Below are 21840 nucleotides of genomic sequence, written 5' to 3'. Positions count from 1 at the left end.
GGCTTGACCGACTTATTATTTCCCTGTCCACTGCTTGATTAGGCATATGTAATGAATTCTGGTTTTAAATTACAGATTCCTAAACATTCTTTCAAAATGCCTAGAAACTGCGTTTATAAATGCAAAAATTACAATAAGTTATTCAATTTCCCAAACAAGGACACTGATGCTCAAAGGTATTAATTGAGTTTGCATACCGAAAAAGTGTTTTACTCTAAAAATAATAACACTTTAATATAATTATTATCACACTAGGCAATTTAGTTGCGCAAGTCTCTTGTGTTTGTAGATGCCAGAGGTAATGTCGGGTTAAGAAGAAAATGGTTTTGTTGTTGGGCAAGAGACTTGCGCAACTAAATTGTCTAGTGTGAAAGGGGTCTACTATTATGTTATAGGATTTATATGTATGTAACTCATTCCATAGTGATTGCATGAGTAACATACAGCAAGATTTGCAGGTAGCCAACAATTATTGTACATATTGTATCTTTATTAAATTAAATGTTAGGCTTGACCGACTATATTTTCTTACTAGAAGTACACTTCATTGGTAAGATATTGAAACTAATATAACTTTTTTATTTAATCATTATTAGAAGAGCATCTTGGCTCGAAATACTCAATATTCCAGAAAGTAAAAATTTATTCGCATGTTAAAATCATTTTTCTAGTATTATGTTGTCTCACCAAAATTTAAATAAAAACGCAATACCTGATCAAAATTTATTATGTAATATTGTTGGGCCTCCTCCAAAAAAAATATGCATGCAAGCTAATAATAACATTATTTCTAGTTTTAGTAATGATTGTAATTGTTCCAAATATTTGATCTATATTAAGGAACTAGAAGATAAAGTTAAAAAATTAGAAATTGAAAATGAAGTATTATTGCATCAAAACCTTAAACTCAATTTAGAAAAAAAAACGAAAGACTCATTATTTGATAATTTACCAAACAAATTCAAAATTTGTGTGGAAAATTCATTAGAAAATGTAAACAAAGAGTTAAAGGGTAGACGATACACAAACCAAGTAAAGACAATTGCTTTAGGTGTATATTTCATTTCACCCATGACATATAGGTATTTAAAAACAGATTTTCTTTGGCCTGGTAAATCAACTCTATTAGACTTTGTTTCTGAATGGCCAAGAGAACCTGGACTTAAACACCAACAATTGAATCTTTTGAAAATAAGAGCAGAAAATTTTAATGATCATCAGAAATATGTCTCTATTTCATGTGATGAAATGTCATTAAAAACTCACCTGACATACAATAGGAAAGTTGATAAAATAATTGGACTAGAAGACTTTGGAAATGAAAGTAGATCTCCGAAAGTAGCCACAACTGTTTTAGTTTTTATGGTCCAAGGCATTGGTGGAAAATTTTGGAAGCAGCCATTATGCTACTATCTTGTGCATAACGGCTGTAAGGCTGAAATTATTAAAACACTATTTTTCGAGGTAATTGAAGGACTGCAGAACATTGGACTTAAACCAATCCATTTCGTATGTGACCAAGGTAAAAATTTTTCTAGTTTGTATAAAATTTTAAACGTTTCTTTTGAAAAGCCTTATTTTATAATTAATTCGCAAAAAGTATTTGCATTTCATGACACTCCCCATTTAATGAAAAATGTTCGAAATTCACTGTATAACATAAAAAACATTGTTAATTTCGAAAATAAATTAGTTTCTTGGAAAGATATAGAATACTTTTATGAGTTGGATTCAAAATTATCAGTTAGATGTGCTCCTAAACTTTCAGATGTCCACATAAAACCTCACAAACTTCAAAGCATGAAAGTTAAATATGCAACTCAAATTTTTAGTAATACAGTATCATCTGGTTTAAATGTTTTATATTCTTCAGGCCTTGTAGATCCATCTAAAACAGCTACTATGCCAAATACTTCCGAATATCTTATATTTTTTAATAATTTATTTGATTTATTTAATAGTTCTAGTACAAATATGAAATTTGGCAAAGCAGTGTTCATTGGATCAGATGATCAAATAAATCATTTAAAAAATGCTGAAAATTCAGTTAAAACCATAAATAGGTTTTCTTTTAAAAATGGTTGGTTATTAAATATAAACAGTTTATATCAATTGTGGGAAACTCTTCAAAAAGAAGGTTTTTTATTTTTATCTACTAGACGGTTAACCCAAGACAATTTAGAGCACTTTTTTGGACATATTCGACGTGGAGCTGGTAACGCTGACAGCATTACTAGTACAATGTTCTGCAGTCTCTTTCAAAAACGCTGGGGAGTAGATTACGTTAACGCTGTGTCAAATGGTAACTGCGAGGTTCAGAATGAGGTTGAACACCTAAATAGTGATTTTAAGAATACTAGTGGACTGTTAGAGGAAGCATTTTCAAACCCAAATGCTCTGGAAACTTGGGATGAATTTCAAAATTTTACAATAAAGGAAGATTTTTTGGAAGATATTTCTTCAGAACATTCCGAAGAAATGTTTTTTTTTAGAAGAGAATGCTATGACATATATTTGTGGATATCTTTACCGTAAATTATATAAATTACATGAATGTGCAGGAAGTTTACCAAAATTTACCGAGGCTTCCTATTATGATAAATACAGCTTTTTTTATGAAAAAGAGTTTGAAAAAAACACTTTAGTAAAACCTCCGGAAGATTTTCAAGCTTATATAAACAATTTAAATAAAAAATTTATGAACATCTTTGATACTGTGTGTCATAAAAATAATTTATCAAAAATTCTATATGCACAACTTTCGCAATGTGTTCCCAAATTTTATTGTTGTGATAATATTAATCACGAAGATTTTATATTTTTTTTTTATTAGAGTTCGGATATATTTTGTACTAAAATTTTTTAACAAAAAGTCATCATGCCCAAACTTACGTAGCAAAGTTCTAAAACTTTCTCACGTATGATGTAAATAAAACAAATAACGAAAAACTTGTCAGACAGAAATTTTAAATTAAAACAAATATGGCAATTCTTCGAAATTTTGCAGTTTTTTCATTATGCAATACCAACATTTCTTTTGCGGTTATATTTATCAATTTTCCTAAATATAAAATTGAAATGGACTGACTTTTTTATTGTGTGGATAAATTACTGTTAACAAAGAAAGTCAAAAAAACTTCAGTTTACATTTTTTATGAGCTCCTTTAATTCTTTGTTTACGATTTTGTTAATTCAACCATTCAAAGTTTTGTAGTTTAATTCTATAATATACTTAATTATGTTTGTAATTAATATCATTCTAAAACAATGTACATATGTATATACATTAGCTTAAAATGTCTAATAATAATTATTTGTAATAAATTAACTATTTGTCATATATTGTTAGATATAAGAAAATATTGTTAGATATAAGTAATCATTAATATTAAATAATTTTCATATTCACTTGTCTTTCATCTCTTAATTAAAAAAATATTTATTGGTAAATAAATAGCTACTTATAATATGTTTGAAGATGAATTCATATATATCTATATTGTATACTGTATATATGCTGTATAATTTGTATATAATAAATAATGTGCTTTTCTTTAGCACATTCTACAGAATTCCTAAAATTTATCATACTTTAGATAAAATTAAGATGTCGTTTGTTAAGTATGACTTTCATCTGGATATTAACATATTTTTGCAAGCCAAAATGGTCATTGCAGGGTAAAATCTTCTGCCAACTATATATAAATATTCTATTTATACATTTTTAGTTTTTAATACGATTTCCACTACCTAGAAAAGCAACTCTGTTCGGTTAGTTAAATTTCACCACAGAAAAATTAAATGTCAAATTTTTACTAAAAAATTTTATTTTAATTTGTGCAAATTAGAAATGTTTTTGCAATAAAATAGTGTTAAAAGTGATTTAAAAAATAATTAAAATGGATATAATAGCGTATCAATGAGTTTTAACATGTAAATTTAACAATATTTTAACATAAAGTTTTTTATTTGTTGTTGTGTTTAATTCTCTCACAAGGGTGTTGAATTCACACGGTACCCGTATATGTGAGAGAGTAATTTTAAAAAATAGAGAGTTGGACTACTTGTTATACTTTGTATCAAACCATCAAATTTCATTTGAAAGCTTGTTTTTTAAAGTTAAGAATTTTTTTTATTAATTCACCCTATGATGTTGACGCTGTGAAAACTGAATAAAAATGCCATTTGACGTTTTTCGCAGCAACACATCAAATTCGCTTCAAATCATATTAGCGGCGGCAGTGAAAATCTAAATTGTTTTGATTTTCGTCAAACTCACATCAACATATACGTGTGGGATTTTTTTCACTAACACAATCAAAAAAAACTGAGTTTGTCAAATCAGTTTGATACGTGGCAAAGTAAATTAATAAAGTAGCGACAGTACTACAACATTTACAAAAACCACAAGCAATTTTGTTTTTGGTTTAAGGTCTGAGTTGTCAAAGTTGCCTGTTGTTGTTTTTGCTTTTGGGCTTGTTGTATTTTTCGCCACAACAACCACAAGTGAATTGACAGTTCAGACCAAGGCGAATTTATACAAGGTGGAGTCAGTCAAACAGCTGATCATTTTTTTTGTCGCTTTTTGGTTTTAACAGTTGTCAAAGCTTGTTTTTATATTTAAATATCTACATATTCTAATCGTATTAACAAAATATTTATTTTTTACATAAATAAGTAAAGCCCTCACTATACAATTATCTACACTACATTAAGTTTTAATACATATTTGTTTATTTTTTCATTTTTGTTTTTTGACATTTGTTAAGACCAATTGTTGTATTTGTAGAACTGATAGCACCTTGTATAAATTCGCCTTGGTTCAGACCAAAGTAAAAAAAATAGTCAGCTGTTCTACTGAGTCTACTTTATTAATTTACTTTGATACGTGGCCATCAAGGTGCATTTAATAAGGTGCCATTGGCAGCACAGCTGATTATAGAAATAGCTCGCACAAGGTGCATTTAATAAGGTGCCATCGGCAGCACAGCTGATTATAGAAATAGCACGCACAAATGTCAAACTACATATATAAAAAATATTCGTCCGTATGTCAAACTCTATATATAAAAAATAAGTGAATTCGCCTGTATTTATTTCAATTCGCCACTGCTGTCACCTTGTTAAATACGCCTTGCTAAAATTCATATTTCTCTTGCAATCCAATTAATGCAAAAACACAATCAAGGCGTATTTAACAAGGTGACAGCAGTGGCGAATTGAAATAAATACAGGCGAATTCACTTATTTTTTATATATAGAGTTTGACATACGGACGAATATTTTTTATATATGTAGTTTGACATTTGTGCGTGCTATTTCTATAATCAGCTGTGCTGCCGATGGCACCTTATTAAATGTACCTTGAACACAATGAAATATTTTAAAAACGTCTTAATAAACTAAATACGTTAAAACATATGGCAATGCTTAAAATCTTATTTGCAAATAGTGTCGTTAATCAGGAATTGTTTTCGTGAGTTAGCTATTCGCAAATAAAAAACTAATTCACAGTTTATGCGACAAATTTTTCTAAATGCAATATTTATACCCTTCAGCTTCGTGAGAAGGGTATATATAAGTTTGTCATTCCGTTTGTAATTTCTACATTTTTCATTTCCGACCCTATAAAGTATATATATTCTGGATCCTTATAGATAGCGGAGTCGATTAAGCCATGTCCGTCCGTCTGTCTGTCTGTCTGTCTGTCTGTCTGTCTGTCTGTCTGTCTGTCTGTCTGTCTGTCTGTCTGTCTGTCTGTCTGTCTGTCTGTCTGTCTGTCTGTCTGTCTGTCCGTCTGTCTGTCTGTCTGTGTGTTGAAATCAATTTTCTGAAGGCCCCAGATATCTTCGGGATCCAAATCTTCAACAATTCTGTCAGACATACTTTCGAGAATTTTGCTATTTTTGCTATCAGCAAAATCCGTCCATAAATAACGGAGATATGAGCAAAAATCCGAGACAACCTCTGAAAATTTCATCAAAAAACACAATGTATTGCATGCTTTGACAAAAAAACAACAAAACGTATGCTTGGATGTGCAAGCTTTGTGTATTTTGTTTTTTTTTGTGTTTTGTTTCTTTTGGCGTTGTTGTTGTTTTTTATACAACTAAACTTTTGTTTGGTTGTGTGTTGGTTTTTTTGACAAAAAATCAACAAATCGTATGTTTGAATGTGCATGCTTTGCGTATTTTGTTTCTTTTGTCGTTGTTGTTGTTTTTTATACAATTAAACGTATGTTTGGATGTGTGTTGGTAGTGTTTATAAACCGGTTAACCGGTTAACCGAAAAACCGGTTTTTCTTCGAAATCTCGGTTTTTTGCGAACCGGTTAATTTAAAATGTTGATTTTCGGTTAACCGGTTTATCCGGTTTTCATCACTCGGTTAACCGGTTTTTAAAATTTGGGATTAAAATTGATAAATCTAACGTTTTTGTTCATTTTTAATATTCATTGTATACACATTATTGGTCTGATTTGAAACCTAAACTGCAGATTTACAATACAAACCTATTTAGATTGATATTTTTAAGAATTACAAAGATTCTAAATAGTAGAGGACGATGAGTTTACTTAAAAACTTTTTCAGAATAAATTGCACATAATGAAACAATTAAAAATTAATTCCGCATAATTCTAGAACTTATGCCAAATCTTAATAATGATGTAATAATAGTGATACTTTTACCAAACGTTAAGTTGAATTTGATATGCATAAATACTTTCAATCAATATGAATTCATTAGTGTGTTTTGTTCTTAAAATTTTATTTTATTAATCATTGTGTTAGCTTAGTGTACAAAGTCCTTTTCAGAAGTATTACAGGAGAGACAAAACACGTTTAAAATCCATAATTTTAAATATGAAATCTGATAATGGAGTTTTATTACTTACATATTTCGTACGATTTATAATGACAAATAAGCACAGCTGAGAAGAAGTGCGTTTGTATCTTATAGGTCCTTTTTTGGGACTTGTAACATTTTCTGTTTCACATCAGAAAGTCGTGGTGATAATAAATTTCAAAATTATCAAATATTTAATTAAAAATTGATTTGGTTGAAATTTAATGAATAAACTAATTACCAAAACAAATATTATATAGTTAGTAACATATTTATACTCAATTCCATTTGATAATTTAGAAATTTTTTCAAAATAAAATGAACTTAGCACTTTTGTATATTCATAACCATTCCAGTCAGGAATGGTTAATTCCTGACTGCTAAAAACTACACATTTTAAAACTGTATATACTTTATTGGACATTTGATGTTTTCTACATATATATGACGGTTAACCGGTTTAACCGGTTTTTTCGACGTCGGTTAACCGAAAAACCGGTTTTTTAAAAAAGGCCAATTTTCGGTTAACCGACAAACCGGTTTTTTAAAAAGTCGGTTTTTTATAAACACTAGTGTTGGTTTCATTGCCTTGCGTATTTTGTTTTTTCTTTTGGTGTTTTGTTTCGTTTGGCGTTGTTGTTGTTTTTTGTGTTCTTGATAAATTTAGGATGCTGTACGCTGAAAGTGGGCAATGTACATACATATATACCAGCGAAATGCAATGAGCTCTCAAATGAGCTCTCTTGTTTTTATTTTCACATGTAAGTTATTTAAAATGAAACAACTTTGAGTACTTGACTGCAACTGAAGTTGCGATCAAAATGATCTTTATTTATAATCACAAAATAAAAATGTCAATAAAATAAAACAAAGAATTAATTATGCAGACATATCGTCAGCATTTACAAAATATCAAATTATGCAGACATACCGTCAGCATTTACAAAAAATATTAAATTCTTATTAAAATAACATAATTAAAATAAACAAGAAATTGCAGACAGTTAAATGAACTTTTATAAGTTTAACAATAACGCAAACGCAGCAAAATTGAAAAAGTAAAGAAAGAGGGAGTATTCATAATTAATTAAATTAGTCTTAACTCTTCCCCCCTAAAATTTGATTGTCCTCAATCAAAAGTACGGTATCTGTGTAATTTTCATTATGTGTTGTTCCTTAGATTCGTTTCCACTCGGGGTAATTTCCCCTAAGGGTAATGAAGCATTAACATAGGTTCTTGCTGGGTATTGTGAACTCCTTGAGTGACATGATTTTTTCAGACTTACGGACAATAAGACAGTAATCCCGAGGATCACTAAAACATAGGCTATTACATCACCCATTTTGCTCTCGATATTCAAAGGCTCGATCGCTTCCGTATTATTGACATGCATTTCCTTGATTAACTCTAGAGTAAGAGTTTCTTCCACATGTGAATTCCCTACCTTTGGTTGTACAACGGCTGGCAGTGGATAAGCATAGGTGATTTCTGAACCTGAGAAAACCTTACCGTTTGCTGATATCGTTTCATTGTGAAATTTTATGAGGAAAGTACCGTTTAGATCAAATGGCTCTCGACCAATGAGAATTGTGCCATTAAATTGATTCAATAAAAGTGCCCCAGGAAGGATTTCCTGTACTGTGGCCATATGGAAATTATTAATTAACGTGCAATTGGACGGTTTGCTGCGTATTAAATTCGGAAGGCATTCAGATTCACTGATGTCTTCGACTTCACTATATTTGCATATTGTTAATTTATTCAAGTTCTTACATTTATTCTTTACACCAAGTATTTGTCTGTCACATACCAAAATTTCATTAAATTTAATCTTACTAACAAATTTACCAATTTTTACAGGCTCTATTAAATTTTTTTTACAAGATTCATTACACGTTGATGGAATATTTACAATATAAATCAAGGAACTTCCATTGGAAGCTATTTTTATTTCGCCAAATTCTAAGATTTCTTTTAAATTTAAATAAGGGATATTTTCATTCTCAAAAATTTTCTTTACAAATTCCATTTCTTCATGAGACAGGATGAATGAATTAATAACACCTACTTTGGCCCAATGAATAGCATATTGTAGGTTTACTATTTCGTCTTTTATAATTTCAAGTTTATATTTTAATTTTGTTATCTCTAAATTTCCTTGAGTTCGTTCGTCATTTTGGACGACTTTGATTATTTGATTCATTTTTACTGTTAATTCATTCATTCTATCTAATGATAGTTTATTTATAATAACTTGTTTATTATTATTTCTAAGAACATTGCTCATCTTATTTTGTATAATTTCGAAATCGTCATGGTCAGGATTACCTGCAATCCATTTCCATGCAGATCCAATGAAATTTAGGGATCTCTTATTTCTAGGTTTTAATGCATTTAGCTTATCTTGTAATTGGGAAATTTCGTGGAAAAGGAAGGGATGTAAGGGATGGGATGTGTCAATTCTTGCTCTTAGTGTTTCCTTGATATCATTAATAAACCTCTGGTAATTATCGAGTTCCACGACATGTATTAGTTTTATCGAGCCCGTTTGAAGTCTTGCAATACCAGTATCGATTGCTACTATTTGCGAATTGGTATAATCTAGAATCTTTACTTCGCCATAAGCGAGAGATGATAACGCAATGCTAAAAAAAGAGAAAAAATAAAAAATGTTCATAGATCCATATTACGCTAGTTGCGGATGTTGTTCTTGTGAACAATTTTTCCACTATCTGTCAATACGGTGGTGTGCCTGTCTTCTTTGATTAGTTCCTGCCTATAGTTTTTAGAAAGCTTAGTCCCTAATCTCTTATTAACCTTCACGAAGATTTTTTCACCCACTTTATACTCCTTCGGGACATTTCTATCACGATTATGGTACTTCAAATCAGATATCTGCTTATCCTTAATGTCCTTGACCATCTTCGCTATTTCAATTTCGCGTTCCTTGGGTTTGCCATGAAGCTTCCTACCGAAAAATGCATCGACTGGTTTTTTCCCCAAAGATGAATGAACTGTATTATTGTATTCGAAGGTGGATTTATCCAAGAGTTCAGCCAAGTTAAATTGTGTTCCCTCCGACTTAAGGCATCTCATAATCTCGGAGAGTGTTGAGTGAAATCTCTCTATTTGTCCGTTTACAGTACTTGCGTAAGGTGGAATTCTGAAAACCTTAACGTTGAATTGATTCTCCATCATAAATATTATAGATTTTGAATTAAAAGATTTTTCATTATCCATCACGACAATTTCGGGCATTCCAAAGTTCAGCAGTATTTCTCTTAGGGGTTGTCTGATATCCTCGGTTGCCCTTGATTTCAATATTCTCGTCTGGGCATATTTTGTAAGTTTGTCAATTCCCGTCAAGATAGAAGTCTTTTCCGTTATGTAGATATCAATATGAATAATTTGTCCCGGATATTGTGGGATTGGTGTCTCCTGAATATTTATGTTATTAGGATGCCTATCATATTTATTTTCCTTACATATTTTACATAGTTTGGTGACTCTCTTTATTTTAGCTGTCATCTGAGGTAAGTAACATCGTTCGAGAAGTTGAGTTTTATTTTCTGTAGCATTTCGGTGTGCCCTGCTGTGTTCGTTTATGATCTCCACTTCTTGATCCGATTCATTTGAGATATCTGCCACCATTTTCCTTGTGTAGAGGACCTTAAATTTATAAAAGTTTATGGCGTATATTTCCTGGATTTTGCCAAGTATTTGGTCCGTAGTCTTTAAGCAGTTCGTGACTGAAGGGTTTAAGTATTTACTTAGAATTTCTTTTAATCGTTCTTCAGTGAAGTCCGGTTCCAAAATGATGTGGCGGTGGTATGTTGGAAACACGATTTGGAATTCGTACGACCGTTTCTCATGTTGTTCTATTATTATCTGGTTCTTAAACACGTTTATTGGTGCATCAGTAAATTGGATGAGGCTTCTAGGCGAGCTCTGATTGTTATGTTGTGTGGCAATTGTTGAGTTTATTTGAAATACTTCTTGTGGGGGTCTAGATAACGCGTCCGCAACGACATTGGTTTTGCCTGGTTTGTAGAGGAGTTCGTAATCATATTCTTCCAAAGATGCTTTCCATCTTTTAAGCCTGCTGTTAGAATTTTTGTTAGATAGTGCGTACGTGAGTGGCTGATGATCCGTAAAAATTTTAACTTTCGCGGAGCCGTACAGATAATTTCTAAGTGTTTTAATTGCCCAAACAATCGCGAGCATTTCTTTTTCATTGGTTGCGTAATGCTCTTCTGCTCTGTTGAGTGTCCTAGAAATAAAAGTAATAGGTCTTCCATCTTGTTCCAGTACCGCACCAATTGCGTAGTTTGAAGCGTCTGTGGTGAGGTGGAATTCTTTATCGAAATTGGGGTATGATAACATAACATCTTCTGATGTTAATGTCTTTTTTATTTTGTCGAATGCAATTAAATCATCATAGTGCATTTTGATATTTACTTTGCTGGACATGTTTTTGGACATTCGTCCCTCCTCCCCTCTCAAAAGCATTGTTAAAGGTTTTGCCAATTTGGCATAATCCTTTATAAAACGGCGATAGAACCCTGACATCCCCAGAAATGATCTTAAATCCTTTACTGTTTTAGGGACTGGGAATTTACTAATAGTTTCCACTTTTTTCGGGTTGGCTCGTATTCCGTTATCTGAGATTAGAAATCCTAAAAATTCCACTTCTGTTTTGAGGAATTCGCATTTATCCAGTTGGACTTTCATGTTGGCAGACTCCAACGTGTGGAAAATTTTTTCGATGTTATCAATATGTGTCTGTTCGTCTTTACCAAATATGACGATGTCGTCTATATAGACGTAGCAGATCTTTCCTATGTGTTCGCGTAATATGTCATCCAAAGCTCTTTGGAAAATTGACGGAGCATTTCTAAGTCCGAATGGAAGTCTTGTGAACTCGTACTTTCCGTTGTTGATCGAAAATGCGGTTTTTTCCATATCACATTCCCTAAGAGGAATTTGGTGAAAGCCACTTTTTAGGTCTATTACGGAAAAAAATTTATTCTGTCCTAATTGTGAGAGAACTTCGTTGATTTCAGGAATGGGATATCTATCAGGGATTGTAACCATATTAAGTTTCCTGTAGTCGATGACCACTCTAAATTTCTTTTTTCCTGACGCATCCATTTTTTTTGGTACGATCCATATTGGTGAATTGTATGGGGATTTTGAGGGTTTAATAATACCTTGAGTCAATAGTTCTTTTATCTGACGTTCGACTTCATCTTTTAAATGCATTGGGTATGGGTAACATCTGGAGTAAATAGGGTCATCGGTGGTTGTTCGAATTTCTCCTTTTACAGTTGTTGTGTAGGTAAGACTTTCATTGGGTTCAGCAAACAAATTTGGGTATTTCGATATTAGATTATTTATTTTACGTTTTTGGTCTTCTTCCATATGATCTTTTCTTATCGTAATATTATTTACACATTGTGATACTTGCTGTTTTAGTTTAATTTTGATGTTGTCTTTCACAACCATTAAATTTTCCGCCGTGTGAATAACAGCTGATAGTTCTTTGAGGCTATCATTACCCAAAATGGCATGAAAAGATTTTAGTGTTGGTAATCCGAAAAATTTTATATTTATATCTCTTAATCCGAAAAGGTTAATGAATGTGTGGTGGGTTATGGGAATTTTACCTCCCACAGAATTTGCGTAGAAAGTGTTTTGGTTTTGAATGACTGTTCTCATAAGTGAAGTCTGTATATAATTTTTGTTTGATCCTGTATCTACTAATATTTTTAGGATTTCCTCATTATTTGTCTTTGCTTCGAAATATGGCAAAGACGAATTTGCTATTCTAAAAAATGAATATCTGCGAAGGGTTGGTCATCTTCTTGGTCATGTGGCATATAATGTGTTTGTTCATCAATGTATTCCTGCAGCGGTTGTAGTTCTCCTTCTGCTTCGTAAGGTGACATCTCATTATGATATTCTGTAGGAATTTCATATTCAGGATCAATTGTTTCCCCAGGTTCCGTGTCAATATGGAAATTCCTTTGGAATTTTTGAGCTTGTTGTAGTGATTGATCGGTTGGTATCTTTCCCATGAATCTATCATTAGGTCTGGGTCGGTTTAGGTAATTAATGTTCCTCGTCTGCATCGACCGATCTATATCCATTGGTTCCGGTCTTGGCAAAGGTTTTGGTGCGAGTGGACGTGGTGGTGGATTATTAGAGTTTAAGTTATTGTTCGTATTTCTGTGGAATTGGTTTGGGAATTGTTCTCGAAATTGATTTGGGAATTGCCCTTGGACAAGTGTTTGCTGTGGTCTGTAGTTGTAGTACTGGGGTGGAAAAAATGCTCTGGGATGATTAACGTCATATTGAGTTCTTGGAACAGAGGGTGTCATTACCATAGGGATAAATCTGTTCGATCTATTAGGATTTTGTGATTTAAAATTTCGATTGTTCCCCTGAGGGATTTGTGGGCTTTTGGTGTTCTTGTTATAAGCATATTCTGTGCGGTAATTTTGATTTTGTAATTTTAGGCATAGATGGAGTGCCTGTGGGAGAGTTGTTGGTTCTCGAATACACAACAATTTAGAAAGGTCGCCGCGCAACCCACGAATAAATGTGTCTAATGCTTTGTCCCTATAAGTTTGAACCAGGGTATCCATGGCTTCTCTACCAATTGTCAAGCATGAAATGTTGTTTACAATCAAGGATAGGTGCGAGTAAACATCCTGATAAAAATCTTGCACAGAATTATTACCCTGAACTAAGGTGGTCATCTGATATTCCAGCGTGCCGAGATCACGCTTATCCGCATAGTGTAGTGCGAGGCAGCGCGAAATGGACTCCCAGTTCAAGGGAGTATTATACGATTCGAGCGCAGCATCAGCCGCCCCAATGACTTTGTTTCTGATAACATTGAGAATTGCAAAATATTTCGGAGTGCCCTTTATCGTTTCGTATAAACCCAAAACCCGTTCTATGCTTTTTCGCCATGAGCTAAATTCTGCACTATTGCCCGAGAATTCCCTTAGGCACCGAACTATATCGGGGACTTTATCTAAATCTGTGAGGTTCTCTCTATAGCGTTCGTCTATCCCTTGATCTACCCCCGAAATTTCTGCATTTGGATTTAATATGTTTTCTACTACATTTTTACACTGTTCCCTACAAATTCTAGTTACTACATTAATGAGGTTTGCCTCAAATTGAGCGTTGGGATTGGTGGGTGGGATGGTAGGGTTATTGGGAGGATTTAATATAGGGGGTCTGATTAGATTCTCTGGATTAGACATTTTATAAATTTATGATTTAGTAAGGACTTAATTAATAATCAGTAAATTTTGAGACAATATTCCTTTTCTAAATTTAAGTTTATATTCAAAAGTTAATGTTATCGTATAAATTTTAATAAAGTTTTGGTTATAAACGACTTTTAAGATTTACACTTTGTGAATAAAGATAGAGAAAATAAAGAAAACTTACAATAAAAATATACTAATTGCCATCTTTTGTACGTTGCTTCTCTTTCGTTGTTTTGTTGTTTGAGGTTGTTGTTGTAAATGGGTTTATCCTTGTAATTAAAGTTGTTGTTGCAGTTGTTTTACTGGTGGTAGCTTCTAGATTTTTCAAATTCTCAGCTTTGACTTTGTTTTGAAAATTTTTATATTTATGTATTTTGGATTTTCAATGTTTTGTTTTTGATGTTTGTTATTTTTTGTCAATTAATATCTTTGATTTTTACAAGTTTTTTATTTTTTAAGCTTTTTATTTATTTAGTTGTATTTCTTTTCCTTTTTAAAAAATTTTTTTAATTAATTTTTCATTAGTTGTTTAAATGTTATATTTATTTTAGCGATCAATATTTAATTTAAAATTTTTTGTTTTTTTTTAAAAAAATTTTATAAACTTCACATTTAGTACATTTCTTTTTTTATATTTTTTTCCGTTTCGGTTGTCACTTCTTTAGGGACTTTTTTTTTTTTGTTTTGTTGGGCGGTTGTCACTTCTTTAGGGACTTTTGTTTTGTTGGGCGGTTTTCACTTCTTGAGGGATTTCCCGTCCTTTTTTCGTTGGGCGCCAGTTATTTAAAATGAAACAACTTTGAGTACTTGACTGCAACTGAAGTTGCGATCAAAATGATCTTTATTTATAATCACAAAATAAAAATGTCAATAAAATAAAACAAAGAATTAATTATGCAGACATATCGTCAGCATTTACAAAATATCAAATTATGCAGACATACCGTCAGCATTTACAAAAAATATTAAATTCTTATTAAAATAACATAATTAAAATAAACAAGAAATTGCAGACAGTTAAATGAACTTTTATAAGTTTAACAATAACGCAAACGCAGCAAAATTGAAAAAGTAAAGAAAGAGGGAGTATTCATAATTAATTAAATTAGTGTTAACTTGTACGCAAGCACACACATTGAATAAAAACAGTCAGTCTCGCATGAGCATTGATAGAAGCAGGTTGTGTTACGCTTTTATGCTTGTTTATTTCATTATTTCAGCTATTTGTTTTTGTTTTTGCCAGAGAATAATTCTCAACTCATACAACTACAATATCTAAAAACTGTAGTGGTGTGAGTTTGCATTTCGCTGATACCCAAGCCAATCAGAAATGAGTCACAGGTGACTAAAAAACTAGCTCATTTCCCTTGTAAATCCCTATTCAGTTTTTCCATGTAGTGTCATCAGAGCGAGTCAGTACTCACTCACTATGCATAAGTTTCAGCTAACCACAAGCTAACTCATTATGAGTTAGCTTGTGGCACATAAAGTATGATTGCACTATAAGTTAGCTATGAACTGACTAATTAATGATTAGGTTTTACAAGTTAACTTATAGTTAATTTAAATAAGTCATTCTACATAAGTTTCAGCTAACCACAAGCTAACTCACAATGAGCTAGCTTGTGGTTAGCTGAAATTTTTTTTATCATTGTTTTATTTTATATTTATATAGAATATATAGAAAAATCTAAGTACCCAGAAATTTTGGTTGAAATCGGTCAACCCGTTTCCGCAGTTAGTGTTAACATCAAAGTGTACACTTCTTTTTATATATTACTTTCGAGTGATTACGTTAATTTTCTACTTATCGTATAATTTAATAGATGCAGTTCGAGATAATGTAGAAGAAACCAGACAAAGTAATTAGAAATGTGCTGAAATTAATAAAAAGCGACATTTTTAAACCGTTTGCGTATGTGGTCTTCCTCAAATTTCTAGACAAACTGATTAAAATTATAAACAAAACAAATATATACAGCTTTAACTGTCATGATCATGAAGAAAAAAATATAGAACTTATTTTTTCTTATTTGCTTTTTACTCTCTTTAATGCTTGTTTATTTCTGCATCAGCTTTGAGTGAGTCAAAAGTTAGCTTAATACTTATCGAGAAGAAGTCAGATGTTTTAAAAAACAAATAGCTCATCTCTGCATCAATATTGAGTTACTTCAGAAGTTAGTTGTAAATGAGTTAGCAATAAGTCAACTTGATTTTGAGTCAGCTCATAAAAGTCCGACAGGGTATATACTAATTATAAAAAATAATAATGCATCCACAACAAAGGTGAAGGGTATATAAGATTCGGCATAGCCGAATATAGCACTCTTACTTGTTTATATATAGAGTTTGATATACGGACGTACGGGCGAATATTTTTTATATATGTAGTTTGACATTTGTGCGAGCTATTTCTATAATCAGCTGTGCAGCCGATGACACCTTATTAAATGCACCTTGGACAGTACCAAGCTTTCACCTTGTTAAATACGCCTTGGACAGTACCAAAGTAAATTAATAAAGTAGACTCAGTAGAACAGCTGACTATTTTTTTTACTTTGGTCTGAACTGTCAATTCACTTGTGGTTGTTGTGGCGAAAAATACAACAAGCCCAAAAGCAAAAACAACAACAGGCAACTTTGACAGCTCAGACCTTAAACCAAAAACAAAATTGCTTGTGGTTTTTGTAAATGTTGTATTTGTTGTAGTACTGTCGCTACTTTATTAATTTACTTTGGACAGTACTACAACAAAAACCACAAGCAATTTTGTTTTTGTACGAAAGTAAACCAATGGGTTTTTCAATGTTGTTTTGGAAAATTTTACAATATTTAGTAATATTACCTGTTATATTATTACTTAAAAAGGAATACGTGGAATATAAGCCATAAAATGCCAATGATTTTCATGGAATTAAAAATGTAATGTTTTTCACATACATATTTTAAATACTACCTGACTTAGGTACAACCGCTCTAATATTATTAACGGGACATTTAATAATTACATTGCTAAATAAAATAAAACTCCATGAACAAAGCCAATTGGCCTATTAGACGGTGTTTAATTAAAGAAAATTAAATTAATGTATAAATCCTTAACGGTGAAGTTTATAATATATTTAATGATATTAAAGACAAACGTGTTTATTATACTCGTTGTAAAAACGTGTTTAAATTTAATGAAGTGTCTCTGAATCTTTCGCGGCATAATTGCTACAAAAATATAAATCTACGAAAATGTTCCAATGGAACAAATGCAACTGCCCAACGATTTGAAGAAAAAGTGTAGGGCATTTATTGCGTAACTTCACAGAATTTTTTTTCCTATTTTTTGTTTTCAAATAAAATCGAAAAAAAAACAAAATTATTTAAGTTTTATATTTTTATGTTATTCAAAAATGTTTGAAATTTTTCTTGAAAATATTTAATTTTTTATGAATTTCAGCTATACAATGAGAAAATATGTATGGGCTAAATTTACTGCATTTTTTGAATTTTAATTATATTATTTACGTTTCAGACTTTTCGATACATTTATAAATATTGGCCAATATTGGGATATTATACAAAAATATTTGAACTACATAAATCATTGGGTAATGCAATTTATTATAAAATAGCAACAAATTTGTGTAAAAAAGCAAAAATTTCCTTCATGAACAATTTTATAATATTTATGAACATGTTCTTATTCTGAATGAAAAAAGTTAGGAAAAAAATTAATTTTCGATTAATAATATTTATTAAAAAATTCATTCCAATTATGAATTTCTTTTTTCTGTGTTACACTTTATTATTTATATTTTTTAAAAATCCTTATATTATTTATTCTAAATATTTAAAAAAAAAAATATAATGCTAAATAATAATAGTTCTCAGATTTTCACAGTTCAGCAGTTGTGTACAATTTCATTCTGCTATGCAATTTTATTCTGCCTAACAATGCGACACTTGTTAACATCAATTCAATCTACCACACATAACAACAGCATCATCAATAGTTATAGACATGACATGGCACATGGTTTTTGCGGCGCGATGACATTGAACAACATGATGTGCGCGTCGACACAACAAAACAAAGCATCAAATTTTGAATTAAGACATTTTTCAACAAAATGTTGTCTTGTGCAGGCCTTTAATATGGATATCTAATGATAAATATTTCAAAGACCTTTGCAATGACGTGAAAATCGGAAAAAATATTTTTTAACCCGAATTTTTTTCACCATAAAAAAAATTGAAAAAACAAAAAAAAAATTAAATTAAAAAAAAAAATTTAAAAAAGAAATATTAAATAACAATTCGAAAAATTTTTTTTCCAAAAATTAAAAAAACAACTTTGGAAAAAAAATTTTGTTTACCTAAAAATATTTAAATTTTTATTTTGAAGTATAATTTGGTGAAGGGTATATAAGATTCGGCACAGCCGAATATAGCTCTCTTACTTGTTTTTTGAAAAAATATTTTTAGTGTTTTAGAAAACAAATTAATAATTTTCTTTTAAAATGTATTAAAGCATTATTTTTAGAATAATCACACATTGAAAAGTTGGAATAAATCAAGGTCCCAGTTAAAGTTAAAATTTTCATAATTTTTTTCTGAATGGACTCAAAACTCTGGGGTGTATCGGACACCGGCTTCGCAAAAATCACTTTTTCTGTATATCAAAATTTTCTGAAGTACTGAAAAATATACATAAATTCAAAAAGTAATTTTTGGTTCACAATGTTAATAAACAGTACTATATTATAAATCATATAAAAGGTATTTTGAAGCCCTATTCAATGATTCCCATAATGATCAATGATTTTCTAAATATATGAGAAATTTACTATTATATATATTGACTATAAATTCTTCTAACCCCTAAACCATAGGGTAACATAGTGACGAGACGGAATTGTCAAAAACCTAAGTCTGTTGTCAAAAACCTAACTCATGCAACAACAAAATACATGGTAGTCAATGTATTTTGTTGTTGTATCAGACTTTTGATTTGTTGTATTTTTGTTTGACAATACGGAGTGTCTCGTCTCTATGTATAATTCTCTATGCCCTAAACTCTTGATTTATTCCGAAAACATTGCTAACATTGTTAATCCGACTTTAATAGTAACTATTGTCGTAAAAATACATTATTTACAAATTTTAGCCGACATTTAAGCCGCCGCCGTTACTTTCTTGTTTAAGCCGCCGCCGCCGACCAAAATATACCCCGCCGCCGCCGCCGATCATTTTACTTCGGCTTGTTTCTCTGGCTGGTAGCCCTGCATTGAGTAGCAAAATGTCGACTAGTAATATCATGGACTGGTGTGACACGGAGATTAAAATTACACCATTTTCTTTTAAATGGACCATTAAAGGATTTAATCCTTACAGTAGACATAATTTAAAATCCGGCGAGTTTGTTGGTAATGATGCATATGGTAAGGAAACAAAATGGATATTGGAGCTCGATCTTAACTCTAATCCAGATAGTATTCTGGTATATATAATCCAAAGATTAATGAATCATGAAGCATGTGATTCCTTTTTAATATTTTCCATATTAGACACTGAAGGAAGAAAAGCAGTTTCAATTAAGAAAAATATAGATGGCTACGAATACCCCCCTCATGGTGATAATTTAATTCGAAGAGACGTAATTTTTGCTAAATCATGCAAGTTATATCCTAAAAATGTCTTAACAATATTATGTGAAATTCATGTTAAAAGTAGAGTTGTAACAACTATGAAATCACAATGTCTTTCTGACAAAATGGCTCAAGAAACCAAAAGTACGTTGCGTGATGATTTGCACAATCTTATTCAAAAGAAGAAATTTTGTGATGTTATAATAAAGACAAAGGATGATAAAGAAATCCAGGCTCATAAAATTGTATTGGCGGCTCGTAGTGAGGTTTTTGCTGCCATGTTTGAGCATAAAATGAAAGAGAATGAAGATAATTGTGTCAATATAGAAGATTTTGATAGTGACGTATGTGAGGAAATGCTGCGCTATATTTACACCGGTAAAGTCCCAAAACTAGATGAAATGTGGGATGAACTGTTAGCTGTAGCTGATAAGTATAATTTGAATGGCCTCAAAACTATATGTGAGCAAAAGCTGACCTCCGATCTGTCGATGGAAAATGCAGCTAAAAAGTTAGTTTTAATAGATCGTTATGGATTTAGAAAGTTGAAAGATCAAACTATACAACTATTAAATGAAAATGCCAAAGAGTTCATTAAATCTGCTGAGTTTGAAGAACTGCATAGAAATTTTCCGAATTTATTAAAAGAATTATATATTTCAGCTGTAACAAAAAAATAAATTTCAATAAATCGTATGAATGTAATTCAAGTTAAATTAATTAATATGATTTCAGCACGATGGCCACGTATCAAACTGATTTGACAAATAATATGTATGTATTGGTAATATTTAGTTTTGCTTAACCTAGCGTTTACACATGCAAGTAACAGTTCGAAAAACACAATACATTCACACTTTTGCACTAACACAAGCACACATGCAGCCACTTACAGCTCACTGCCTAGTGAATTTCGATGGACAGTGATTTTTTGACACTTACTGCAATAAAGTGTCAAAAACACAAACAGAGTTGCCTAACTAAAAAAATTTAAAAAAAATTACTGGATTGTGGTAAAATAATTATTATATTTTTAACTTATTTTATGTATATTTGTAAAAAAAATTGTTTTTTCTCTTCAAATATGAATAAAGAACGCTATTAAATTAATTTAAGAGCACTAATCTCATTAAAGTAATAATAATAATTATTTATAACAATTATTTCCCTACAAATATATATATGTGGTATCCTAGGCAACTCTTAATAATAATGTGTTTACGTTTTGACGACATTTTTAAAATGAACTTTTACTTGCATGTGTAAACGCTCAAGCAACTTGTAGACATTTCGATGTATTTTCGACATTTTCGATAATAATACGTATTCTCAACTTTCCTCAATCTACTTGCATGTGTAAACGCACCGTAACACAGCAACGTATCAAACCAAAGTATAACAAGTAGTCCAACTCTTTGACAGCAGTACCTAACTCTAAACATGTGTTAGTGAAAAAGTACCTAAGTCTAAATATGTGTTAGTAACAAAAATATGTATGTTTGGTGACTTTTTAATTTTCACCATACCTGCAGAGTCTTATAAAATTGTTTGGAATTTTTATTACTTTATTAAGTAGGTTTTTTTGAAAAATAATTTATTAATTAAAATTAATTCAATAAAAAAAATGTATACAAAATTTTATAATCGTGTGCTAATTAAGAATTTGTTTAACATTGGTTTTAAAGCTGCAAAAATTAATAAAAATGCGCAATAAAGCAATAGTGCTCTAAAATACTTAAAATAGCAACTAAAATTTTGATTTTTTTAAACTTTTTATTCACCTCATGTCAGAAACGAACAAGAAAATACGCAAAACACTAAATAACGGCTATAAATATTTTGAATTATTTTTTAAAAATAATAAGAATTGCAGAACTTAACATTCTGTTATATTTCTACATATAAACCGCTCATTAAACAAGGTAATTATGGTTATTTTAATTGTTATACCCTACACCACCATAGTACTTATGGAGGGTATATTGTGTTAGTTCAGATGTTTGTAACGTGCAAAAATATTGTGCCAACACCCACATTAAAGTATACCAATCTGCTCAGGACCACTGAGT

The 21840-nt window shown here is 30.9% G+C and overlaps 1 protein-coding gene across 1 annotated transcript; it reads left to right on the top strand.

The window, feature by feature from the left end:
* The first annotated feature begins 19407 nt into the window (after positions 1 to 19407).
* LOC135951527 (speckle-type POZ protein-like) lies at positions 19408 to 20466 on the top strand. The gene is made up of 2 exons (XM_065501191.1): positions 19408 to 19564; positions 19691 to 20466. Exons 1-2 carry the CDS (start codon positions 19423 to 19425, stop codon positions 20449 to 20451), a joined length of 903 nt encoding a protein of 300 aa, XP_065357263.1. The 5' UTR covers positions 19408 to 19422; the 3' UTR covers positions 20452 to 20466.
* The last annotated feature ends 1374 nt before the right edge of the window (positions 20467 to 21840 follow it).

The sequence above is a fragment of the Calliphora vicina genome, chromosome 2 (genome assembly GCF_958450345.1).
Source record: "Calliphora vicina chromosome 2, idCalVici1.1, whole genome shotgun sequence".
In the NCBI taxonomy this organism is placed as follows: Eukaryota; Metazoa; Arthropoda; class Insecta; order Diptera; family Calliphoridae; genus Calliphora; species Calliphora vicina.
The sequence above is the reverse complement of the archived record's forward strand: the minus strand, read 5'-3'. Positions and strand labels throughout refer to the sequence as shown.